This window comes from Cervus elaphus, chromosome 11, assembly GCF_910594005.1.
Source record: "Cervus elaphus chromosome 11, mCerEla1.1, whole genome shotgun sequence".
Taxonomy (NCBI): domain Eukaryota; kingdom Metazoa; phylum Chordata; class Mammalia; order Artiodactyla; family Cervidae; genus Cervus; species Cervus elaphus.
The window spans coordinates 42,215,747-42,242,347 of NC_057825.1; the positions used below are offsets into that span (position 1 = coordinate 42,215,747).

At 44.2% G+C, this 26,601-nt stretch overlaps 1 protein-coding gene across 1 annotated transcript in view; it reads right to left on the minus strand.

Moving 5' to 3' along the window:
* SLC1A4 (solute carrier family 1 member 4) overlaps positions 1–17,834 on the minus strand; it is a 29,751-nt gene extending 11,917 nt beyond the window's left edge. Inside the window, exons 1-4 of the mRNA XM_043917653.1 lie at positions 17,008–17,834; positions 4,747–4,789; positions 2,744–2,806; positions 695–861 (exon numbers count right to left, since the gene is read on the minus strand). Coding sequence (XP_043773588.1) covers positions 695–861; positions 2,744–2,806; positions 4,747–4,789; positions 17,008–17,534 — 800 coding nt within the window. The 5' untranslated portion in view covers positions 17,535–17,834. The remainder of the gene's footprint in view (positions 1–694; positions 862–2,743; positions 2,807–4,746; positions 4,790–17,007) is intronic.
* Positions 17,835–26,601: the final 8,767 nt, after the last annotated feature.

The window sequence follows — 26,601 nt, forward strand, 5'->3', positions numbered from 1 at the left end:
AGGGTTGACAATAAGGAACAAGTTTTGTGCATGAAAAGATAAACTAGTTTCTCAACAACGAGTGGGTAGAAACTAAAACACACAGTCTGGCTTCAGTAAAACAGCAGGATAAAGCTTACTGAAGCATTGGCATTGGAATTGGTATGATTTCTGAGAAGTTACTTTGAGAGATCTTGTCAAATTTTTCCTTGTTAGCCAGAAATCAATCTGGTGGTTTTTATTAAACAAGTACACTTTCATTGCTATTATATAAACAGACGTTCATGTAAAGACCATTCCAAGTTTACCTGTACGTACGGGGTAAAGATGGATTTGTTCTCCATGTTGTAAAATACTATAGTAAGGGGCCCTTCTGAAGCTTTAATCTATTCTTTAAAGAGAAATAAGCCTTATTTTATATGGAATTCATTGCCCCACAAGATGTGGCAAGGATAATGATGAGACTCATCGATAAATCATCAGTGATAGAACCCCAGGGGTCACTGTGGGTGACGAGGAAGTGAGTATTAACCATGGTGCATGCCTATTTCTCTGAGATCCTTCAACCCTTGTGCCAAGACTGGTTGTGGTACATCATCCACAGACAGCACTGGGCCATGTGGCCCCACAGGGGTGACCTAGAACAACTAAGTGGGGTTCTTTTCTGGATAGCAGGAGAAATGAGAGAGAGAGTGGGTAGTAGGGTGACACTCACCACATAATCCATGACACCAGCACCATGGTCGCCTCATTGAAGGCATTGAAAAAACGAATGAGCTCTTCTCCTTCAGAGCCGAGTTTCTTCAGGGCCACTCCTAATACCAGGGCAAAAAGGACCAATCCTAAAATGTTCATCCCTTCAATTTCGGTGCCAATGGGGATCTGTAGGATCAGAGGGGACACAGGGTCTAAGTTTACAACAGATGAGTGAAGACTAAAGAATGCATTTGCTCAGGTCTCCGTCAGACTGCAATAGCGTGCCCAGAAAGAGGAAAGGCTCATATTTCCTTTAACACTCAGTGATTTCACAGATCAAGGGGCCGGAAACTCAAGGGGAGATGGAGTCTCAGGATTTGGAAAGTCAACAAACAGGATTTTCACCTACTTGTTAACTGTGAAAGCTTTGGAAATGGGCACAGGTTGAAACAGAAAGTACTGAACCTCTCCTCACTGGATGTGCTCAGCTAGAGGCTGGACAATCATTTCAAAGGGTTGCTTTTAAAAGACAGGGCTTCCCTTGTGGCTCAGTTGGTAAAGAATCTGCCTGCAGTGTGGGAGATCTGGGTTCAATCCCTGGGTTGGGAAGATCCTCTAGAGAAGGGAAAGGCTACCCATCCCAGTATTCTGGCCTAGAGAATCCCATGGACTGTATAGTCCACGGGGTCGCAAAGAGTCGGACACGACTGAGCGACTTTCACTTCACTTCACTTTAAAAGACAAGCAGATTGGTGAAACGGTCCTTCAGATCAAGAGTCAATGATTGTAGGGAATTCCCTGATGGTCTAGTGATTAGGATTCAGTGCTTTCACTGCTGTATGCCCCAGTTCAATCCCTGGTCAGGGAACTAAGATCCCATAAGCCTCAAGGGTGTGGCAAAAAAAAAAAAAAAAAGTCAGTGATTCTAACTTTGCCTACTAATTCTTTGTTGCTAGGTTCTTACCATAGTCTCCTCACTGACAAATTCCAAAAATGATGTTTAGAATCAACATGGATATTTTCAGGACATTCTTTCTAAATCACCGACTTAAAATGTATAAATATAATGTGTTCTTTATTTTTTTTTCATCAGTACTGAGTCTCACTACTGTAAGCATATATGTTAGACAAACATTTTATTCCATCACAACACATTATGAAATTCTGAATAGGAAACATGTCAGTGTGGCAAAAACTGAAAGAGCATTTTTACCATCATTCTAGTCTGAGCTTAGTACTGGCTAATATTAAAATAACTTCTCTGAGCTTCAGATGCTTCATCTGCAAGATGAAGTGAAAGGGACTAAACTATTAGCTTTCAACTTTTAAAAAAAAAAGGTAGAACTTTTCCCTTCAATCAAAGACAGGCTGGGAGAACTCAGAGCCACTTAGCCCTGGAGAGGTGTACGGGGGATGGGGGAAGGGCAAAGTTCCTCCTTCTTCCCGTGGTAGCTTCATGGCTGGGCTAAATAATCCTTGAGGTCCCTTGTCCCTTTGAGCTCCAGCATGAAGGCTAGGACTTAGCTCAGTGTCTGGTAAACAACAGGTACTCAAGGGACTTCCCTGGTGTTCTAGCAGTTACTCTGTGCTTCAGCTGCAAGGGACTCAAGTTCAATCCCTGGTCAGGGAACTAAGATTCCCACATGCCTTGTGGTGTGTCCAAATAAAACACACACACACACACACACACACACACACAACAACAACAACAAAAGAAAAAACAGGTACTCAAAAAAATATTTGTGAATGAATAATGGTTATAGCGAGTTAAACCCCTAAGACAAATTCTATGTGCAAGGGTAGGTTAAATCACCTGTTATTTATATTTCAGAAAAACAGAAGGGATGTTACACAATTTTTTTTTAAGAAAGGGGACATTAGTTTCAATTCAATGAAATGGACATCCTAAAGATGGTAAACGGCCCAAAGAGCAAACCTAAACTGTGCAATTCAAATCCCAGTCTTCAGTCCTGCTAAGAAAAAGATAAGCATCATGTATGCTCCTTGAGTTCAGAAGCATTATTTGTGTTATAGGATTTGTCGTAAGTGATCTCACAAAAACCCTTACTTTTTCAATGGTCATGTTTCCAGCGCTCGTGTTGTGGGTCACCTCTCTGTAGTCAGTTGCATACTGTGAGCGAGAGAAAGAGAAAACCCCGTCAGTTCATAGCTGAAGACCTTTCCCAAGAGGAATCCAGAGGACTGCTGGGCCTCTTGCTACTTGGTCGTTCTTCCCTCCAGGTCTGCTGGCATTCCTCACTGGCTTGGCCGGACAAGGGCCTCTGAGCACTGTACCAAAGTCACTTAAGCCCAGGGCAACATGCACTCTAGGAGACCGCTGATCATTTAGGAACCCAAGGGAATGGAGAGAATTTCCTCGGTCCCCAGACCCCAGTTTGGAGAAGGTCTGTACAGTTTCAAGCTGATATCTTAAACGGCTGAGAATTCATATTATTTGGAGAAACTTGGTATTCATTCCATAATAGTAAAGTTCATTTTTTCGATGTGTCATTTTATTCTCATTCATTTATTTATGTTCCATTCTGTTCCAAAACTTACTCGAGCTTGACTGCTTTTCAGCATCTGTTTCTAATACGCCTTCAGCCCTCCACTGCTCAAAACAAAGGATGGGGGGCAAGATGGTGTTTTTTTGGCTGAGTCTTCTGGGAGACCTACTCACCAGAGGGGAACTATCTTTCAAACTCTCGTCCTGTGGTTGACTTCACACACTTCTGCCTGACACACACAGGTGTCTCCCTGCAGCACTAACGTTTAGGAGACTCTGTTATATGACACCCTTCCTCACCCTTCTAAGGACACGAGGCTTTTGAACTGTTAAAAAGGGGCCCATTAGGCAGTTCAGACCCAGAGGCCTCTGCTTTGAACCTGCCTTTAAAGAGCTCTGGTCTCTCTCAGCTTTGACTTATCAAGCTTTCAGACAGGCAGAGATGATCAGCTGTCCTGTGATTAAGGGTGGCAGGGGATACAAAGCCACCCCACACCTTCCGTGGCAGGCACTGAAAGCCATGACACTTTTCACTTTTCTCTTACCTCCTATCTCACATTATGCATACAAGCCACAGTTGTATTTATACCCAGGGTTTTTTGGTTTGTTTTTTTAAAGAGCAAGACTGAGTGGAAACTGAAAAGACAGTGTGTGAAAAAGGCAATCAGTTTAGTCCAGCTAATCTAGACCTTTATATTCCTTCTCTGTGTAAAGCTTGGCTGTAGGAACATTACATTCAGGATTGCTAAAGTTAGGGGAAAACTAGAAAGAGCCATCCACACGGGACTGATTGAGTAAAATTATGACATGTTCATACCACAGCCAATAACTCATGCAGAAGGATATTTACCAACATGAGAAAATGTTCACAGTAAGAGCTCGTTACTGAACAATATGTGTATACATAATAACAATGTATGTAGTATAATTATTTTAAAATCTTGTGTGCGTGTGTGTCTGTGTGCAGGTGCACATGCACACGTATAGAAAAAACATACGAGAAAGATGTATAACAAAATGTTAATGGGTAGCTCTAGGTAGTGATTATGGGTGATTTTTATTTCCTTCTATTCTTTTGTACTTTAATATTTTTTTGGAAGGAGCATATATTATAATCAGAAAAAAAAAAGATACAAATGCATTTTTAAAAAAAATTCTAGGGAATTCCCCTGGAAGTCTAGTGGTTAGGATTTAGCACTTCCACTGCCATGGCCCAGGTTCAATCCCTGGTCTGGGAACTAAGATCCCACAGGCTGTGCAATGCGGCCAAAAAACTTGAAAAGATAAAAAAAATTAAAATTCTAAAATATTTAAGAGCTCCATAAAATGTGATTTGAGGGTACTAGGTGATGTGAAAAGATGCTGGGATATTTTGGACAATTTTTTGGTTTCTTGCTGTTTTGTTTGTTTTCACTCCAGGGGCCCATCTATAAAAATTTAGGCCAATGATACTAAGTGCATACAACCCTCCTTGTTCCACCTTACCTAACTCTATAGCAGTAACTTATATGCTACAAACATATAACACCCAAAGTTTCCTATTTTTAGCAAAGCATCAAGCTTACCGTCCGGAAAGCTGCAACCACAAGATTTGAAGGAAACAGGTTTCTGTTGGAAAAGAAAGCACTTTGTCAGTATCCTTAAAATGTGTCATTCAACATGTTCACTTTAAGATGCTCACACCTGACAGCCTAACACACAGGGTTCCCTCTCTCCCCACGTCCTGCAGTTATTGCCATCTTCTGCTTGATCCAAGCACTCAACTGTGCCTTGGCTAAAGGGTCACAATAGAGACTTTGAAGCACTGATCTCTAGCCTCATCTCCCTCGTGGTACCCTTGATATTTAGCTGTGTCCAAGCAAACCAGAATAACTGCATCACTTTCCTTTCCCCTAGTGGCTAGGTCCTAGGGCAGTGGTTCTCAGTGGGAAGTGGCGCTGCCAACTTGTGAAATCCAAGGGAATGCTTTGTTGTTATGATAACTGGGGGGCATTCCTGGAACTGGGGGAGTGTGTTTGGGCAGAAGTGCCAGGTACCCGCTATTTGTTCTGCTAAGTGTGGCAAAGTCCTGTGTAATGGTTTCAAGGCCCTCATACTTCCCAATGTCCTGTATGACACAAAACTATAGAGGAAAATCTTATTTATAAATCATTTGAGCTTAAAAACTAACTTCAAAGCAAGGTATTTTTTGTGCAGTTTGAATATACACTGAATTTTCTAGGACTGAAACTCCTGTGTAAAAGGTGGGATGATATTTTTGTTTTGCTTTGTTCAGAATATTTTCAAGAATCATTCACTTTCTGGGAAATCACATCACTAATGAAAAATAATAGGATCTGAGCCCTTAATCACACATGCTAGTAACTGAGTATCAGTCTGAATTTAAAGCTCTCTCATTAATGCTGACTCTAAACTCAGAAGCAAGCACCTACCCATTTTGTTTTAGAGCATTCACATCTTGAAATACATTATTTTTACTATGAATTACTCTCCTTCGGTATTTAACATTTAAAAACTTTACAGTATACTTTTAAATTTCTATTTTAAAAAATATGTAATAATCCCTTCTACCTATTTATCCCACCCTCCACCATCACCTCTGGCAACCACCAATCTGGTATGTTTTTTATATTACAGTTAGGTCATATTGATGTTTGAGGTTATGTGTAGGGTAAATTCTATTTATAGATTTCATTTCAAGATGAAGGAAATTATAGAATTTTGTTATAAAAGGAGAGCAATAGAACTGATCCAGTTACACTAGATTTTGAAACCAAAACCTTGGCAGGCAAATAGTTTTTATTGAGCCTCCTTTGGGTCAGATTTTGTACAGATGCTAGACTGATGTTGAAGCTGAAACTTCAATACTTTGGCCACCTGATGTGAAGAGCTGACTCATTTGAAAAGACCCTGATGCTGGGAAAGATTGAGGGCAGGAGGAGAAGGGGATGACAGAGGATGAGACGGTTGGATGGCATCACCGACTGGATGGACATGGTTTGGGTGGACTCCGGGAGTTGGTGACGGACATGAAGGCCCGGCGTGCTTCAGTTCATGGGATCGCAAAGAGTTGGACACGACTGAGCAACTGAACTGAGAACTGAGTTGTGATAGATGAAAATCCCACTGACAATCCATTTTTCTACTGACTTCCTATAGTAAGTCTGGAGAGTAAAAGCTCATCCTCTACAATCTGTGCCAAACATCCATTAATTCTTACTTCTGTGGATGAGTAATTCACAGTATTAGAATCTCTAGGCAACTATTTGCATGTATTCAGTTTCAGAGGTCAGCAGGTCTGACTGCAGCCCAGCTTGGCAAGCAGAGTCTAAGAGGCCTCCTGGTAGTCACATCTTTGTGTAATACCTTCCCCTGTGTGTGTGTGTGTGTGTGTGTGTGTGTCATGGTGGGGTGTGGGGGTGGGGGCTATGACTTGCTTCTAGTCAGTAGAATGGCACTAGTAGTAAAGACCCCGCCTGTAAATGCAGGAGATGCAAGAGTTGTGGGTTCATTCCTTGCATTGGGAAGATCCCCTGGAGGAATAGGTTGCAGTATTCTTGCCTGGAGAATCCCATGGACTGAGGAATCTGGTGGGCTACAGTCCATGGGTCGCAAAGAGTTGGACACAAATGAAGTGACTTAGCATGAATATGAGCACAAACAAAATACAGTGAGGGTAATGGGACATCACTCTTGTGATATGGTTACATAAACTTGTGGATTCTATCTTGCTAGAAGACAGTCTTTATTGCTTTCTGGGCTTGCAATTGATGAAACAAGCCGCCATGTTAGAAAGACCCATATGATAAGACACAGAGGACGGTCTCTGGCCAACAGCCATCTAGGAACAGAGGCTCCCAGTGTGAACCTCAGGGAACTGAATTCTGCCAACAACCATGTGTCCTCAGAGGGGAATCCTTCCTCAGTTTAGCCTTCAGAAGAAACCCCTGCTGTGGCCGACACTTTGATTGCAGCCTTGTAAGAGACTCTGACGCAGAAAACCAAGCTAAGCCATGCTAGGATTCCTGACACTACAGATTCTGTGGGATAATAAATGTGTGACTTTTTTAAGCTGTTAAATGGTGGTAACTTGTTATACAAGAGATAATACACCCACCAACAGGGTTAATGAGACACAAAAATGACTTTGTTAGAACACTCAGGCTTCCAAAAGACAGCCAACAGCTAGAGACGGCAACTCAGCATTTCCTCACTTGCTTGTCTATGAAACCTGAATTGCTTTCAACATACTTAAAGAATACAAAAACCATTACAATATTGTAAAGTAATTAGCCTCCAACTAATAAAAATAAATGAAAAATAAAATAGAACAAAACAAGAGGACCCCCCCTCCAAACAAAAAGAATACCCGAAAGTACATGGCTGTATTTAAACAGACAAAATGTGATCTGTTGAATTAACCATTGCAAAATGGTGATCTGAAATTTGATTCCTATTACAAGCATTATTTATTTTAAATTGGAGAAGGAAATGGCAACCCACTCCAGTGTTCTTGCCTGGAGAATCCCAGGGATGGGGGAGCCTGGTGGGCTGCCATCTCTGGGGTGGCGCAGGGTCGGACACAACTGAAGCAATTTAGCAGCAGCAGCAGAAACAGACTAGGCATTGGTATTGGTTATTTGTTAATGTATAGATGAAAAGTAACTTACTTTTGCCTATGATTTCCATTACAAAGCACCTTTCTCAGTCTTGTTTGGTATCTCATTTCCATTTGCTATACTAGTTAGAAGCAAAAACAAGCCCTGAGCCAAGGTTTCATCCATTCTACATCCACCACAGTAGTTCTCAGACTGAACTGGTCACCTGCTTCTCTCCCTAAAAGGACAGAGAAGTTAAGGAGAGAGCTGGGATAGAAGCCCTCTATCTTCTCCATGGGGGATGATTTCCCCCACAAATACTTCACATCCTTCAGAAATGAGCTGTATCCTCACTTAGGGCAAGCACAGCCTCTCCCATAGCCTTGAAACACACTATCTTCCAAGGGTCACAGACCACTTGTTCAAACACTACTATCTGGCCAGCCTGGTGTCTTTAGCAAAAGCAATAACCCAATACTGCCTGACCCAGAATGGATCCTAACCCACAACTTCTAGACCAATCTGTTTTCAGATAGTCTACAAAATCCAATGGGAATAGAGGGGTACATTCAACACTAGTGTCAAAACGGCAACTCCAGCCAAAAGAATCAAATTCCTAAGAAGAACATGATGTGTTCTGGCAGTTTCTTATGAAGTTAAACATACACTTACCATATGACCCAGCATTTCTACTCCTAGACATGAGCTATATGAATAACAGTGTTATTCATAATTGTTCGAAAGGGAAATGTCCACTGATGAATGGACAAACAGCATTACAATAAATCCATACAAAGGAATTCCACTTGAAAATAAAAAGGAATCAATCACTAATATACACAACATAGAGAATCTCAGCAACACTGTGCTGAGCAAAAGAAGCCAGACAAAGAAAAGTACATACTGAGTGATTCCATTGGCATGAAACTCTAGAAAATGCAAAACTAATCCATAGTGATAGAAAGCAAAACTTTCTATCCAAAGCTGCCCGGGGCCAGGGATGAAGTGTGGGAACTGCTGAGAAGGATCATGGGAGACAAAAATGTTCACTGTTGGGACTGTGGTAGTGATTAAGTGGGTTTATCTATCTGTCAAAACTTATTGAACTGCACCCCTGAAATGGGTGCATCTTTTGTATGTAAATCATATCTCAAAATTCCTTTAAAAATTAGGACAAAAGATATAGTGCTAACTGCAAAGGAGATCTGACAACCAAAAATCATACGCACATTCAATGGGATGACTGAACTTTTTAGATTACCCAACTCAGCTCTCAAATATTAATCCCTTGGGAGGAAACGCCTGGGGGCAATGAGTTGAACCCACTGAATCACTCTCCTTTAGTTCCCCTCGTTGCCACAGGCCAGGAGCAGGAGCACCCCTTCTCCCACCTGCCCTCCAAGGGGCAAGGGTGTGAGGCTGCAAGAGTAAGGTGCAGGGGTTAATAGTCAGCTGCCTGTTGCTCTGGCTAAATGAGAAAATCACCATGGGAAAAGAATAAAAGCAAAATACAGCAATACAGCATAACCCAAATAAAAGTACATCAGGTTGATCAGTTGGGGTTGTCATGCCCTTCTAAGCTAAGGAAAAACATAGTGTGGACTTTGGAATGCCGGGTCAGTGCAAGTTCAGAACACTGCCTGTGCACACACTAAGATGTTTTTCCAAGGCATATGCGGGTCTATGACCTCCAGCTAGGTGATAGCCCTTGTACAAGAAAATAACAAATATAGTTTAAAGTAATCAATAAAATGGGAGATGTGACTGGGGACACAGGAGGCTGACTTCATTGTAACACCACAGATACTTTCTGCTTGCCAAGACACTAAATAAAAGTGATGTGGTTCCAAGGAACAGGGCTCTTGACCCAAGAGGTCTTGAGTCCCCCAGTTCCATCTTTAAAACTTTAATTCTGTCTCTAGTTTCTTTTTCCCAAACTGTGCGTCGACCACTTTCAATCCTACCTGCTGTGCTGGCTGCAAAGTAAGACAAAACGTTTTTCTCTACTCTTCATAGATCCTGCCTTTGGTGTTGTATCTAAAAAGTCATTGCCATATCAGAGGTCATCTTATGTTATCTTCCAGGAGTTTTATACTTATGCATTGTACATTTAGATAGGTGATCCATTCTGAGCTGATTTTTGTGAATGGCACAAGGGCTGTGTTTAGATTCACTTTTTTTGCACGTGGATGTCCAGGTGTTTCAACACCATTTGCTGAAAAGATGATTCTTGTGCCATTCTACTGCCTTTACTCTTTTGTCAAAGACCAGTTGGTCATATTTAGGTGGGTTGATTTCTGGGCTCTCTACCCTGTTTCACTGATGTATTTGTCTGTTCTTTTGCCAACACCACACTGTCTTGATCACTGTAGCTTTCTTTGTAGTAAGTCTTACAATCAGGTGTGTCAGTTCTTTGATTTTGTTCTCTCTGCACTCTTCTTTCCCCTCTTTCATTGGCTTTTAGACACAGATGCTGCAGTGAACTTGGGCTTTTTCTTACTGCTGAGCTCTCCTGGATCGTCTGCTCCATCACACTAGCAGTTTTTCCCCCAGAGCTCTGTCTCCAGGCACTTTTCCCAGCTCCTCACATTGACAGAGTAACCCTGGGTGCTTTCAAAATGAGGAACAGGATCTTAGAGTGATCAATTTAACCCTTCATTTAGTGTCCAGAGATAGGAATTCACTATATCTCCCATTCACATTCCATACAGACCAGCACCGTCCAACAGGACTTTCTATATTTATGCTGTCCAATATGCTAGTTGTGTGGCTACTGAGCACTTGAACAATGGTGAGTGCTACTTAAGAGTCTGAATTTCTTATTTTATTTACATTTAAACTAGTTAACTTTAAATAGTTACTTGTGGCTGGTGAGCTGTGGACCTCACAACTCCAGTACAGGTTTGATGTTGTAAGATCCACCATCTGGAAACCAAAAGGATCAAATGCTTCTCAGGCTCACCTCTGCAGAGCGCTCAATTTCACAGGGTACTAGTACACTTCTAAACACTGACCTCTTCATTTTATTCAGATTCTCAAATAGGTCCTTTTTTCTGTTGTCCTTGATTCTGAGAAATCAAGGACAATCAGTATGTCCTTGATTCTGAGAAATGTTCTGGAATTACATAATACCAGCTGCATTTCCCAGCTCTCAGGAACACTCTATAAAAGATGTAATACTTTAGACAGAAAATAAAAGAGCAGCGTGCATCAGCACTTAAAATGTGGTTTTGTGGAACTTGTGTTTCAGGTTGTCTATGTGGAGGTGGGGGTGTCTATATGTGCATGCTATCATCTAAAAGGTATTCCTCATAGTACGTCTGAGTCAAAAACATCTGCAAAAGTGCCAAGACTGTATTACTACATCCAGAGACCCGAGTCAGATCAAACTGGGAGAGAATGAATGGACGGGTCTTGCCAGTGCTTTAGGAACATTTGGACACGTAGTTTAAAGCAAACAGAAAAACTTGTATGAGCCAAGGCTGAACTGGCGAACGCAGAACTACTGTGAGTGGTACTGAACACACTCGGGCAGCTCACACCATAAAAACTTCACAAATGTTCCTTCTTTATACATCTGGTCCTGTTTGTTCTTCTGATCCTATTGTCAAGGATTGTATGCATTTCCCTGTTCCACATGAGAAGAATGTAAAGCCATTTACTTTTGCTTAGGTATATATATTTTTTGTTCCAACAGCATTTCCTTTCATTTAACTTCAAACGGTCGTTAGTGAACTTATGAACATTTCAAAGACTCTTCAGAACAGGATATGACACTGTATGTACACCTGATAAATATTTATCATCCGTAGTGTTCATTGTTACAGAGTTAGCTAACAGGGGTATGCACCTTCAGATCTTGGTACCCCCTACAAGGTCAGGAGCAGAGGGAGAGCTGGGGGTGATGGGCCCACACTATGGAGACAGTAGGGGGTGGGGGAGTAACCTATCCTCTTTTTGAGACCCACATCCAGTTTTGAGGCCCACATCCAGATTCCTGCTGGAAAGGCTAATGCCGGGCCCCTGGGTTGGGGGGTATTGGAGGAAACAAGGCTAAGAGGACCACTCATTCTCTGTATCAAGTAGCCTTCAGCTGTCCCCAAGAGGCTGGGACATGCTAGAATATTAGAGAGACACTCATATACTAACTCTTTCAATCCCTGTAACAAGTCTGGGTAGTAGCTACACTATTATTAACCCCATTTTACAGATAAGGAAACTGAGGTACAAACAGGCTAAATGACTGTCCATACAGCTAGTAAGTGGTAGTGAAAGTGAGGGGAAAGTATCAGTTGCTCAGTCGTGTCTGACTCTTTGAGACCCCCCCTGACTATAGCCCGCTCCTCTGTCCATGGGATTCTCCAGCAAGAATACTGGAGTTGGTTGCCATGCCCTTCTCCAGGGGATCTTCCCAACCCAGGGATTGAACCCAGGCCTCCCACATTGCAGGCGGATTCTTTATCGTCTGAGCCACCAGGGAAGCCTGTGGTGGTGAAGCTGTATTCAAACTCGGGTAGCTGACCTCAGTGTCTGTAGTTCATCACTATCTGCACTGTCTCCCTGGGTTTATGTTCTTTAGGCCTGGTGTTGAGCTAAAGAAATTAGTTTTAAATTACAAGCTGCCAGTTTCAGTGACTAGGTAGGCTGAGAAATGTCCATTAATTTGGATCCACGTTCGATTTGCTAGGAGTCTTCATCTAGACTACAGAAGAGAGGGACGTAGGTCAGATAACCTGCTGTGGTCAACATTTAAATAAAAGATTCATCATTCACTCCCTTGACTGTGATCTAGGGACTCATATCAGATCTCAGTCGCTGACAGTTTTCTTCACATCTACTGAAGAAATGTGTTCTTTGCAGGCTGAGAGGCCTCATAGTCACCCTGTTCTTGGGAGAAAAACTAAGGACCTAGAGCCTCCTTCCAGCAGGGGAAAGGCTCCTAGAACTGTCCACTGTTGAGAAAATGAATGCAAGAAAAGCAATAGAGCCTAGAAAACTGGGCAACAGGCAAAATCTCAGTTGTCTTTACCAGGTACCCAGCAGCCATGGGAACACTTCTGCAAGACAGTGGCCCAGGGCCATTCTCCAGGCTGCCAGTACAGACAGTGCCTTAGACCCCTGCCTCCTTGGCACATCAGTGTCTGTTCTTCCATTTGAAAACCACAAATATTAGCACTCAGAGGAAGGTTACCTCAATCCTTTCCATTGACAAGTGAAGAAACCTGAGGTCAAATTTGGAGACCAGACACATGTCATGCAGGGGAAAAAGAAAACAGATGTTGAGCAGGACATGTGAGGATTTCTGCCCCATTTCAGAATGGAAGGCTCTTCTGTGTTTAGTTTTGATTTTCTCCGTTTCCCAAATGTTCCACATTGTTGAGTCTGTTAGTCCAAAACATAGCCACTGTTCACCAGGATTTTTCTCCATGCTCCATGTGGTTCCCAATATACCCAAAAAGCTCTATTAACTTCAAGTCATCCTGAGCTCTCCAAACATCCTTTTCTTCCCACCCACTCTTCATTTCAGAGTATGAAAAGAGAGCTGGGCTTCACAGGTGGTGCTAGTGGTAAAGAAAGTGCCTGACAATGCAGGAGACATAAGAGATACGGGTTTGATCCCAGGGTTGGGAAGATCCCCTGGAGGAGGAAATGGCAACCCACTTCAGTATGTTTGCCTGGAGAATCTCATGGACAGAGGAGCTTAGAGAGCTACAGTCCACGGAATTGCACAGAGTCAGACATGACTGAGCCACTTAGCACATACATAAAAAGAGAATCATCCCCATTAACTCATGTGAACCAGAAAAACATCATCACTCATAATCTTGCTCCATTTATAATAAGAGCAAGCCTTACTGGATCAGTCCTATTCTTAGAGCTTTACAAACATAACTCATTCAACCCTCATCACAATCCCAAGAGGCAGGTGTTCTCATGATCACCATTAGAAAGATGAGGAAGCCAAGGCACATTTACGGACATGTCCTAGGACCCACGATCAGTAAGCAGTTAGAGACCAAGAATTCCACAATGATTGGGTTCTTGAAGACCTGCTTAAAAGTCACTCTGGGTCACATCCAGTAATGAGTTCTGACGTTCTCCCAGGTTCCTAAGCATGGCGCTCAGAAGGAAACCGTAACTTTCCCACCTGCCAGCTACTGTCACTGTCCCTTCTCAGCTCTCTAAGGGCCTGCTCTAGCCTCATCCCCACGCCCCAGTCTGCTGTGCTATTTCTAATCCATTGTGTTGGGAAATCATAACACTTGGCAATGGCATTCTGAATTTTCTAAAAGGCTCAATCAGTATCTATTAACTTCATCTCTTTCTGACTTTAAGTTCCATCTTGAAAAAATAAATTAGAAATCATGGCAGAGAGATCCAGTGGGAGTTGGGGGCATCTCCACCATCCAGAAAGATCATGGACTTGAGCAAAGCCTTGGACACAGCTGCACTAAATCACCTGAGGCGTTTCCCACTCCTTCCAGGTGTGTAAGTTCTAGGCAGTTACCAGGGGGCAGGCCTGCAGGATCACTGAGGTGTTTGCCTGCAGTCTCATTTCATCAATCGCCCACAAGGCAGAAAGGACTGTGGCCTGCCTTTGCCAGGGAACATGCCCAGAGTCACATGAAATCGGCATCCCTGAGGTTTCTTTGAGGGAAGTAATTTAATTAATTAATTAATTAATTTTTAACTTTTTGGCCACACACTGCAGCGTGTGGGATCTTAGTTCCCCGACCAGGGATCAAACTCGAACCCCTGCATTAGAAGGTGGAGTCTTAACCAATGGACCACCGGGGACCAGGGAAATCCCAAGGGAAGCAATTTAAAAGCATTTATCCAGAGGGTCCCCAGACTCAGGAAGCACTTCCACATGACTCAGGATTCTGTTTCTTCTCACATGGGCTCAAAGAGAATGTCAGATTCAACCCGCATACTCGCTTTCCTTCACTGAAAGGGCTCGACTCCTCTGCTTACAAGGAGTGTCATACCCTACCTGGTTCCTGGTCAGCATCTGCATCAGGGCAAACATATCTGAGATGGGACTAGACCAGCAGCATGGCCTCATTACTACGGTGTGCTGATTTGGGGAAGGAAAGAGTGGAAGAAATAGAGCCCTGAACCAGAAGGGAGCCAGACCCATAGTTTTTCTCTCCCTCTTTTGATAAACCACTCTGTGGCCTTGAGCAAATCACTTAATCTGTCTCAGTTTTCTGAGTGGTAAAATAGGGTCTACCACCTACCCTACCTTTATCTGTGAGCTGCTGGATTAAATAAGGTCAGCCGCTGGAAGCATCCTGAAACATTACCTGCTTCCAACAAGCCATGACAAAGATCGTCTTGGTCCTTCCCTGTGTTTTCAGCCCAAGTCACTGAGAGTCTACACTTAATACTAACCACTAAGTCACGATGCTGCGTCATTCACTTCAGAAGCAGGAGTTGAAGAAACTTGGATCTAAAACTAGAAAACTATGATCAGGAAATAAGTCCCTTCTTGGGCTTGTGGTAATATGGTAATCCCTCACTTCTCCCCCTATACCCTGTTTCTTAGCCATTGCCTCTCTCTTGGAGACAAAAGAGAGCTACCAGTCTCCCTATGGGGTACCACCAACATGTCAGAACGTCTACACTCCTTGAGCCACTGATCCCTGCAAAAAAGACTCCTTTAAGCCCACAATCGTGCTCCTTCACTGATACATTGATGGTAATAAGTCAAAGGCACATGAAACACTACCTACTTCCAACAAACTGTGATGAAGCCTCACTTGGCCCTTCTGTGTTTTCAGCCTGAGCCACTGAGAGTCTGCACTTACACTGACCGCGAAGCCATGATGCTTAGGGGTCAGTGTAAGTGACCACAACTCTCAACCTCAGTAGACTTTTTCAGTACCCACCTAAAAGTTAGTCCTCAAACCGTAACAATCTCTAATGACTACAGATAACAAGCTACCAGACACTAGACAAAGGCTATATCTCATCAAAGTTCTAATAGGCCACCTCCACCTATCTTTTTGGTAAGAACTTTTTGGTCCCCCTTATCAGAGAGGTTATGGGTTGTTGTTTTTTATTTTTTGTTTTTCCCCCAAAGTAAATGCCTTTGCCTTTTTTTGTTGTTATAACTTTAAATGAACACTCTCTCTTAAGTGGCAGACAGTCATCACATTTTCCAGAAGGAGAAATGGAAACAGCAGAAGTCAAGTCACTCTGCCCAGTGTTTGCAGAGTTTCAAGGCTGCAGTTTCACAGCCTCAGCAATGAGGAGCTTTGCTTCAGTGACTCAAGACAAAACATATGTCCAAGGCTCTGATTCCAGAATTATTGAAAACCTGGAGAGGGAGCCAGCCAAGCTCTCCCCACTCAACTGAACCTGGCCACGTCAGTAAATGCCTCTAGGTTGCAGTTTTCCCATCTGTGAACTCTGGGCTAACGGAGAAACCAAAAGAAGCTGAGGCTTTGGCGAATCCACAAAAACTATACCTCACTTCTAGGGATGAAATGCAACTTTAGAGTCCCCCAAAGCAGGCAAAGTTAACTGAAACCGCTTCTTTCTCCTCCCTCTCTAGAATTCACATCTTCCCACAGATAAAGCCCCTTGAAACTCAAAATACTTTACAGTGGTCCTGACTATGCAGGTGGAGAGTAACCTGTCCCAAGCCCCATCGAGAGGCATGTTTCTGGGCAATGAGCCCTGCACAGCTAACTCCAGCCTTGTTATTCTTGGGTCCACTGACACCCTTCAAAAAAACTACCAGCTTCCTCCCAGTCAAAGGGCTGAAACAGACACCATAGATTACAGGGGAGAATGGCCCAACAGGCAAAATTTAACCAATGCTCTCAGAAGCTTCTTTGCACCAGTGGGGGAGAAAATTCGGTGAGAATATAGGGGCGTGGTTGGAATGTTTTTCCCTACAGAGGGCAGCCAAAGAGTATAAGCGAAGTACAGGTGAGACCTCTGCCTCTCTCCAGCACACTCCCACCTAACGGTAGGACCGGTCTTGCTAAAAGATGGAGCCTTTGGTCCTTGAAAATGTCCGGTGCGACCCGGCTGACGTTTGCACAGGTGTGGTCATCATGCAAAATCTGTAGACGTTATTTTGACATTTAAAACTGTTAAAGGCCACCAGCAGCCAGTTAAGAATGAATATAGGGGCATATGAACTAGAGTGCATTAAAGAGCTGGCGTCTCCCACTGAGGCTCAGAGAGGTGGGGTGGAGGTCGCGGGGACATTACCTGGTCAGGTCAAGGAAGGAGTCCACTGTCTCTTTGGGGACCGGTGGGGGCCCCGAATCCTCCAGACCCAGGTCGCTGGACTGAAGTGTCTGTGCGCCAGATCCAGGTTTGATGATGAACGCCAAAGCGACCGCGAGAGCCGAGGCTCCTAGCGTGGTGAGGCCGAAGTAGGCGATGGCGATGCCGCCCAGGCGCCCGAGAGAGCTGGCGTCGAGGGAGGCGGCGCCCGACACCAGGCTGCAGACCACCAGCGGCAGGATGATCATACGCAGCATGCGGAGCAGCATCTCGCCCGGAAAGGCCAGGTAGGTGACCTGTGTGCGATTCAGCTTGAGTCCACGCAACGCCGCGCCCAGGCCGGCACCCGCCACCACCCCGGACACCGTGAGCAGCACGAGCCCGTGGCGCCGCAGGAAGCCGGCGCAGCGCCCCGCGCGTCCAGCAGTGGTCCCGGGCTCGCCAGGCCCCGCTGCAGGCCCCTCCTGGGCGCTGTCTAGGTAGCCGTTGGTCTCGCTGCTTTTCTCCATGGCGCTGTCCGCGGCTTCGAGCTGGAGGAAGCGGGGGACTCGCGCTCCAGGAAAAGACTCGGCTCTCAATGAATGGATCCCGTGGAGCAGGCGAGGTCCGCTAGCTGTGCCTAGCAGGTTCTCGGAGTCGGCCCGCTGGGGTCCCCTGGCCTTGGCGCTGGAGCAGGTGCGGGAAGGGCCAGGACAGACGCGGGAGACCGAACTAGAGCCCCGGCCTGAGTGGATCGCGCCGCGCCCAGCCTCTCACTGCGGCCACTGACAAGATGATGCAATGAGGGAGCTCGCAGAAGCGGAGAAAAACGCGAGTGCAGAGCCGTCTGGGCCCGCCCCTTCACACCCACCGCCCCGCCCCCTACGGCTCCGTCCAATCAGCATCCGAGAGGCGCCGCCGCGCGCCTCTCGCCGGGCTCCAGGCCACCGGCGCGGGGGGAGGGGCGGCCGCGCCGGGGCCGCCGCCTGAAGCGGCTGGGGCGCGGGGCGAGCCGGCCAGTCCCGGCCCCCACAGCCTCCGAGGCCGGCTCCCGGCGACCGCGGGGCGGACGGCGGCCTGAGGGACGGCCCGGGCTCGTTGGCACCTGCCGGGGCCTCTCGGGCCGGCCGGGGTCTGGGCCCTCGCGGCCAGAGGGTCGGGGAGAACGTGGAACGCGGCTGCGTTCCTTGTCCTGGGGATTCGGGGAGGGGCTGCCGGCACCGTGGTACTGTCGCTCCAGTGCCGCCCGCCCCTCTTGCGAAGGGGCCTCGCGCGGTGGGGGGGATCCTGGGCGGTCCTCCCACCACATCTTACTCCTGCGTCAAGTCCCTCCTCTAGTCCTGTGTAGTTGGCGTGCGATAAAGCCTTGACCCGGCGCAGGCCTTGACGTTGAGACAAAGGATGGATGGATGGGTAGGCAAATGCAAAAGCCTTATCACCCTCCCAATAAGGGGTCTGACAAAGCTTTACTCGTAAGTGAAACGGGGTCCTTAATCTAGCCCCTACACCCTGCCACTTCGCGCACTCGTGTGCTCCTAGGCCCTTGGCCTGAGGCCACCGGGATAGGCCCTGGGTCGCCCAGCAGCTGTCTTCCGTTCTGTGAGCTGAGGACCGAAACTTGGAAAAGAAACAGAGCTCTCACCACCACTTCCAGTTGCGTTTTTTTCTACCTTGTACCTTCAGCTGAAACAAACAAGCCACTGGCTTTTAACCTTTTCCATCCCCTGATCCCCAGCCATCCCATGAAAGAAAGTGCACACACAGATTCAGCCAGCCTGCTGAGATGTTTCCCTAAGGTTCACATTAGGTTCGTTTCCTTTTTATTTCAAGTTTTATTTAACAACTGCTCTGGTCGTGGCAGATATGAGAGAAGGCTCTGAAGAGGCATCTTACTGTCACATTTATTAATTAGATTTTCATATTCTCTCTCTCTGCTTTTGAAAGGAATTGTTCTTTTAAGACATCTGTGGAAGGGAGGTCTTCTTATGTGTGGCTAACCTGAGTTAAGGAGGAAGACAGTTTACTATAGATCTCTTGGTGAAAAGGAGTCATCTTTGAACATGTGAGCACAGCTATCTGTGCAAATCATAATGCCCTAGTAAAGAACTCTAAGGAGCTGTCCACATTTTGAGACAGCAAGGATTTCATTGTTTGAAGCCAGACAGCTTGTAGGGTTTTTTGAAGGAGGGGGTATAAATCAAATGAAGAGCTTACATATTTTTATCTGGTTTTGCAGAGCAAAGTTTATTTCTCTGTGTGCACTGAAGAAAGACACACTATAGACACACTCTCTATTTTGCCAAGCAGCCCCTCCCTTCATTTTCACCACCACTTTTATGCAAAGGGCTCTCAAATCAAGCTGCAGAAATGAATTTCCAATGGCCTGCTTTACTTCTCCACCTGGATATCTTGCAGGCATCTCAACTCAATATGCTCAGGACTGAACTCCTACTTGCCTTCCTCAAGGATGCCTCCTTATCCTGCTGATCCCCCTATTTCTGTTACCAGTATCTTTGACTTCCCAGTCACCTCTACTTGAAACCTCAGAATGACCTTTGATTCTTCCTGGTGTCTCCTCTCACCTGACCTATTGCCAAGTCCCACAGCCTCTCCTTTCGCAATATTTAGCCTATCCACCTTTCCCATCTATTCTCAAAGCTGCCATTCTGGCTCAGTTCTTATTTCCACACTTCTTATCTTCACCGTTGAGGTGTTCTCCTAATTAGTCTTCCCACCTCCAATGCTACTGTGTTCCAGCCATCAGGTGTTTTGTCTTGCCCCAGGCCAATCTTCCTAATAAATAATATGCATATTAGGATCTGGTTGGGCTTCCATCCAGAGGGAAAAAATAAGAAGAAGCAAGGCCTTCTCCTTCTGAGAACACTTCCTAAAAGTTGCACACACTATTTCATTTCTATTTCATTCACCAGAATCTAGTTACATGACAACACCTAGTTTCAAGAGAAGTTAGGGAAGCAGTCTTAATTTGCACAGGCATTGCTACTGCTAAGTCACTTCAGTCGTGTCCAACTCTGTGCGACCCCATCCCTGGGATTCTCCAGGCAAGAACACTGGAGTGGGTTGCCATTTCCTTCTCCAATGCATAAAAGTGAAAAGTGAAAGTGAAGTCGCTCAGTCATGTCTGACTCTTCGAGACCCCACAGACTGCAGTCTACCAGGCTCCTCCGTCCATGGGATTTTCCATGCAAGAGTACTGCAGGCATAAACCCAATTAAAAACTGGGGTTTCTATTACCAAAGAAGTAGGCAAGAATGATCTTGGAGGGCAACTCCTTCAGATCACTTCTTGTCCAAAAGCTGTCAGGGCTCCCACTGAAATAAGAAGATGCTTTCCATCCTGTATTCAAAACTTACCATGATCAGGCCTCAGCTCACTCTCCAGCCTTGTGCTCTCTCTGAGTGCGTCCTCAGTTGCTCAGTCATGTCCGACTCTTTGCAACCCCATGAATTGTAGCCTGCCAGGTTCCTCTGTGCATGAGATTTCCCAGGCAAGAACACTGGAGTGGTTAGCCATTTCCTTCTCCAGTGGGTATTCCCAACCCAGGGACTGAACCCGCATCTCCTACATTGGCAAGCAGATTCTTTACTGCTGTGCTCTCTGTACATGCAACAAAATCAGACGGTGCTGCTTCCACATATTCTGGCTTCTGTACCCAGTCCCAGTTCAGATACCACTTCTCTCCCAAAGCCTTTCCTAATGCCTGTTGCTCTAAGTCTGCCTGCTGCCCGTAGCTTTGGGGGCTGTTCCCATGCGCTTCACAGCTGTGTTAATAGTTAACCCTCCATTGGGAATGGGAAGCTCCCTGCACTGTTAGCACTCATAGTGGGTATAACTGTGGTGCTGAGTGGGAGAGCAGTGTTTGTGGGTGCCTTATGCTGTGCCACATGCATCTGTCATTTAACTAGCAAAAGCTCCCTTTAAAGAGGAACTGGTCTGTTGGGACTTCTTACAAAGACTGGTTGCCTAGCAGTAGTACTGCCTACAAATGAAGTAAACCGAGAAACAGGTGTCCACTCATGTCCCCCAACAGCTGACAAAGGGTTTCACTTTCTGCCTTCTTTTTCTCTCCTTATTTTTTTTTTAATCCCCTCCATTTGTTCACCTATTACATTTATTTTGTCTCTTCATAATTTGTTAAAATTTATTTTATATTTTATTTTATTTATTCATGTGGCTGTGCTGGGTCTTAGTTGCAGCATGCTGAATCCTTAGTTATGGCATATGGGATCTAGTTCCCCGACCAGGGCTCGAACTTGGTTTCCCTGCATTGGGAGTGTGAAGTCTTAGCCACTGGACCAACAGGGAAGCCCCTCTTCATAATTTTTCATTCCTCCTCTTTGTAGGGATTTAGTATCAATAAATCAATAGAGGGATTTCCCTGGTAGTCCACTGACTAAGACTCCACACTCCCAATGCAGGGGGCCTGGGTTTGATCCCTGGTCAGAGAACTAGATTCCATATAACTGCAACTAAGAGTTCACATGCCGCAACTAAAGACCCCAAATTGCACGATGAAGATTGTGCATGCCGCAGCTAAGACTTGATGCAGCCAAATAAAAATAACTAATAATAAATATTTTTTAAAATAAATGAATACATATTATAAATCAATAGAAATTGATAAATAGAAATTTTTATCTAACTTCATATCTGATGACAGCATCATATTTTCCACATTGTTTCACTAAAATTGCTAGTGACATCACTAGAATCACATCATCTGGCAGGAATTATTTTCTACCAAATGGAGTGAAAAAGGAAAGTTGTATCCTTCATCACAGGCAAATTTGGATTCTAGAGGGCTCCTTTTCATTTACTAAGAGACACCAGATATTTTAACAACCATATTGAAAAGGTTAAATTTCTGTGTAATTCTTTCTACGGTAGCAAAACACAGCTTTGCGGAAAATCTAATGTAATTTTCAAAAATAGAATATTTGCTATTCAAATAGATCAGATTACCTAGCAAACAGAGCAGGCAAGTTGAAAAAAACAAAATAATAAATAAGTTCTTTTTCTCCCATGATGAACAACTTCGTTCAAAGTGGCATACTGGAATCAAGGTGTGGGTCACTTCTCAACCTGTAATCATTCCTCTGGGCTCCCCTCTACATCATCTGTACCCACCAAAAAGGAAAAAAAAAAGGAGGGGTGAGGGGAAGGGGACCATAAAGATGTCCCCAGAACCAAAAGGTCAGGCACAGACTCAGATAAACAATTTGAGTCAACACTAAAAGGGAATTTGGTCAGAGAGAGAGTAAAAGGCAGGGAGAGCAGAAATAAGATGCCTGTTTCTATGGTTTTAGAGAAAAGCTAAGACTCTGTGAATGGACATTTTCTTCTGAGAGAACTGGTGAAATAGGAACATTGAAAGAGATGAGTTAAAAGATGGGAAGGTAAATTCGTTTGGTGTCTGTGTTTTGTGGACAAGGGTTCTAAGAATGGAGGTTTAATTCAGCGACACAAGCAGAGGTTTACAGAGTTGCTTACCAAGAGTAAATCACTCTGAAAGGCCCATACAGTGAAACACAAAAAAGGGAATATGAACTATCTAAGGAGATGCTTAAAATGCATACTCCTGTGCCCAGAGGAAGACCTAGGAATCTGCCTTGCAAAAAGCCAGTCCTTCCCTTCCACACCCCTCTACTCCCATGCTAGATTATTCAATTAAAAAGTACTTACAAGGGCAATGAATTAACAGAATTTGGAATTAAAGAGAAGTCTAAGATAAAGTCTAGGGCTAGGCTTTCAAAACCTGCCACTCAAGTTGTGAGTATAATGTTAAGAGGTGAGAAACAGGTGGAATTTGAGGGGAGTGGCAATGGTTAGGGAAGAGAAGAGATGGATATCAATAATAATGAGGTATAATTCTTCCAACAGTTTATTACTCCTTGAACAAGAATTCACTGAAGTCTGTTTGGGAAAACAGCCACGGACAGCTGAAAAGATAATTAACCTTCCAAATAGAACTCAGTGATTCCCAAGCTTGACCCTCATCAGAGTCATCCAGAGAGAACTGTCTTTTTTTTTCCTTCAGAAAGAGTTTTTTTAAAAGATTCCTGGGATCTAACCCTGGAAATTTTGTTTCTGTAGCCCTAGGGTATGACCCAGACATCTATTTTTTATTCTTCCTGTTAACAGATTAATGAGATATAACAACTAACTGCAAAAAATAAAAAATAAAACAACTAAATGCAATGGGATCTGGATTAAAAGAAAACTAAAGCATAATTTTGATACAATTAGGCAAAATTTATGTGAATGGAATGTTGGACTTAATGTTGAGTTTCCCAGGTGTGACAATGGCGTCCTCAGTAACAGGAAAATGACCTCATTCTTCGGGAAAGATGGAGAATTATTTAGGGGTGAGGTGTCATGGTGCCTGCACACCACGCTTGAATGGCTTGATAAAGGAGAAATGTGTAAATATAAAGAGAGCACTGTAGTGTAGGAGGTAATTTTTTCAAAATTACAAAACATCTAATTGCTTATTTTTACAAGAGAGAATAAATGATGGAAAGGGAAGGCTCCATTCTTGATTTTCTTGCACACAGACTGAGCAACCTTAGTAGGAAGGTATGGGTTACAGGAGCTCAGAGAAGAGAAGTCACTCTGGTTCTCCACTCATTCTCTGCTACAACACACATGACAAATGATGCTTATACACAATGCCCACAGCCACAGGTGCACCTAGGCTTAGAGGTAATTCCTGGCTACTGACCTGTAACCCAACAGGTTTTCCTACTTAAGAAAAAATACAAGTAAGTGATATCACCATAGATATAACTTTGAATTATTCAAATTTATTTTTAAAATAATAATGTCTAACTATGTCTACTTTTGTGTGGAAGAGGTTTGAAAATTTAATAAATCAGTCTGAATTACAAAAAAATGTCAGTTATTTGCTATCTATATCTGATCTAATCTTTGTCATGGGCAATCACAGCCCTGGGTCATTGCAGGGAGGAGAAAATGATTTAACTTGACAATGAATGTACAAGAACTATTTTCTAGTTTAAATAACCTTGTGTGGATAATTCAAAGTCTTTTGGTAAATACTCACACTTCCTCTCTATCAGTAAGTGGTTCTACAATGATGCGGTTATAATTTTTTAAAAACTTGAGTGATAGTTCACTAATAACAAAAATGCATGGACATTGTGGTAGAGTATAAAAATTGTCCCATTCTTCACCTCTCCTTGAATCCCGACCCTTTGTCATGCTGCTTTTCAGGGTCCTCTGATTCCATCTGGGCTCAACTATATGATTTTCCTTAGCCAGTGGGTATAACTTATCCTTTGCTTTTGTTTTTTGTTAAGTTGACTAAGTTATATCCAACTCTTTGCAACCCTGTGGACTGTAGGCCACCAGGTTCCTCTGTCCATGGAATTTTCCGGGCAAGAATATTGGAGTGGGTTGCTATTTCCTGGTTCAGGGGCTCTTCCTGACCCAGGGGTCAAACCCAAGTCTCCTGCATTGGGCAGTGGATTCTTTACTACTGAGCCACCTGGGAAACCCTTAGCTGACCCTAGGCAAGCACAAATTTGAAATAGGTTTATACGCTGGGCTTTTCCCTTGTGCCTGCGCCATTGCCATCAGAACACTCTGGGCCTAGCCTGCTGGAGGATGAGAGATACGTGGAGTCCAGCTGAGTCCCCAGTCATCATAGAGAAGGTGATCCTAGATCAGCTACCGGCCAGTCAACCCTGATACAGGAACAAACCCAGCCAAAGTCAGTGAGCTGTCTAGTTAGTAGCCCCCAGAAACAGGAGCCATAAACACGAGTGTTGTGTGTCATGGAGGCTTGTGGGGTTTTGTTACTATGTGACTCCAAGTCCTCTAAGAAGCACATGCCAAGATAGGACAAAATGTACAAAGATTTTACTAGGGAGACACTTAGGAGAGAAAATAGAGAAGGAGCAGAACTAGCACAGTTGTCATAGAGTGATCAGAGTCTGACCCCAAGTGAAGGAAAGAGGGAAGCAGGTTGGATGGAAACATCCTAGCCTGTTGTGCAGCCAAGAAAAGTCAGCGAGGCTACTGGGGAACCTCAAGGCGAAGTCATCAGTCAGAGGCATCTCAAGCCTTCTAGGAACAAGTTGGCCTTCATATCCCACTGTACTCAGCCATTGGCTGGAGCAACCTGTGGGATGCATGGCCTTGGCATAAATTTGGCAGTGGGTTTCAGAGCACACTAATTAGCCAATTAGATTAGTAAGTCTGCAGGGTTTTTTCCTCATGCTTGCCACGGTTACACAGCTTTATTGGTTAGGACTTAAGCGACAGAGGCAGTGAGTGTACTGACTTACAGAACAGCAGTTCTTAATGTGGGAGGCACTGCGGCCTAGAGGGCATTTTGGAAGAGTCCGGGGGCATCACTGACTGGTGTCACGGCTGAGGGGGCACTACTGGCATTTACTGGGCATGGCCAAAGATGCTAGATGTCTTGCAGATCCCTGGACCATCCTGCATGACAAAGCATCCCACATGTGCACTAATTTTCGATGCCCTATAGGGGAATAATCTGTTTAAAATGATCTGAGCCCAGAACCTAATTCTGTTTTACACAGAAACATCGAGTATTGGGGGACTTCCCTGGTGGTCCAGTGGCTAAGATGCCACACTCCTGATGCAGGGGGCTTGGATTCAATCCCTGGTCAGGGAACTGGATCTCACATGCTGCAACCAAAAATTCACATGCCACAGCTAAAGATGCTGCATGCTGCAATGAAAATGGAAGATCCCACGTGCCACAACTAAGACTGAGAGCAGCCAAAAAAAAAATTTTTTTTAAAGTATATTTTGCCCAGCATAAATATGCACTGTATTTCTAAGGTTACAATTGCCATGACATTGAAAACTGACTGCTTTGCTTCAAACTTTACTGTGTTGGTTACCCACATTAGGAAGTCATGCCACAAAGCAACACTATTTCTGCTATTCAAATCACCAATACAACGCTCCTGACACATTGTACATTTGTGACTGTGGTCACCATGAGCAACGTGCAAAAACATTTGATGATTTTGTTATGTGCCCTGTATGATTGTTCTCAGGTATTTACTCAGTGAAATATTTTATTGTACTGATTTTCCTGAAACTGACAGGCTAAATTGCTTATGAACTTCATTTTAGAATGACAGAAGGTGCTAGGTCAGACATGGTTAAGAATCACTCCTATGGCAGGAAAGTGTACAGAAGGGTTATGAGAGAGAAGGGAAACATACAACTGTGTTCGTAGCACGGTTGCACACAATAGCCAAAGAGGAAGTGACCCATGTCCACTGACAAAGGTATGGATAAACAAAATGTGGTGCGTGTGTATGTATACATACATATGTAACAGAATATTTAAAAGCCTTAAAAAGGAAGGACAATCTGATCTGTGCTACAACATGGATGAACACTGAAGACATTATGCTACGTGAAATAAACTAGTCACGAAAGGACAAATATTGTATGCTTCCACTTACATGAAGCAGCTCAAGTATGCCGTTTTGGAAAGACAGAAAGCAGGAGGCTGGCTGCCGGGGGCTGGGGCCAGGGGAGGATTGTGAATTATTGTTTGGTGAGTAT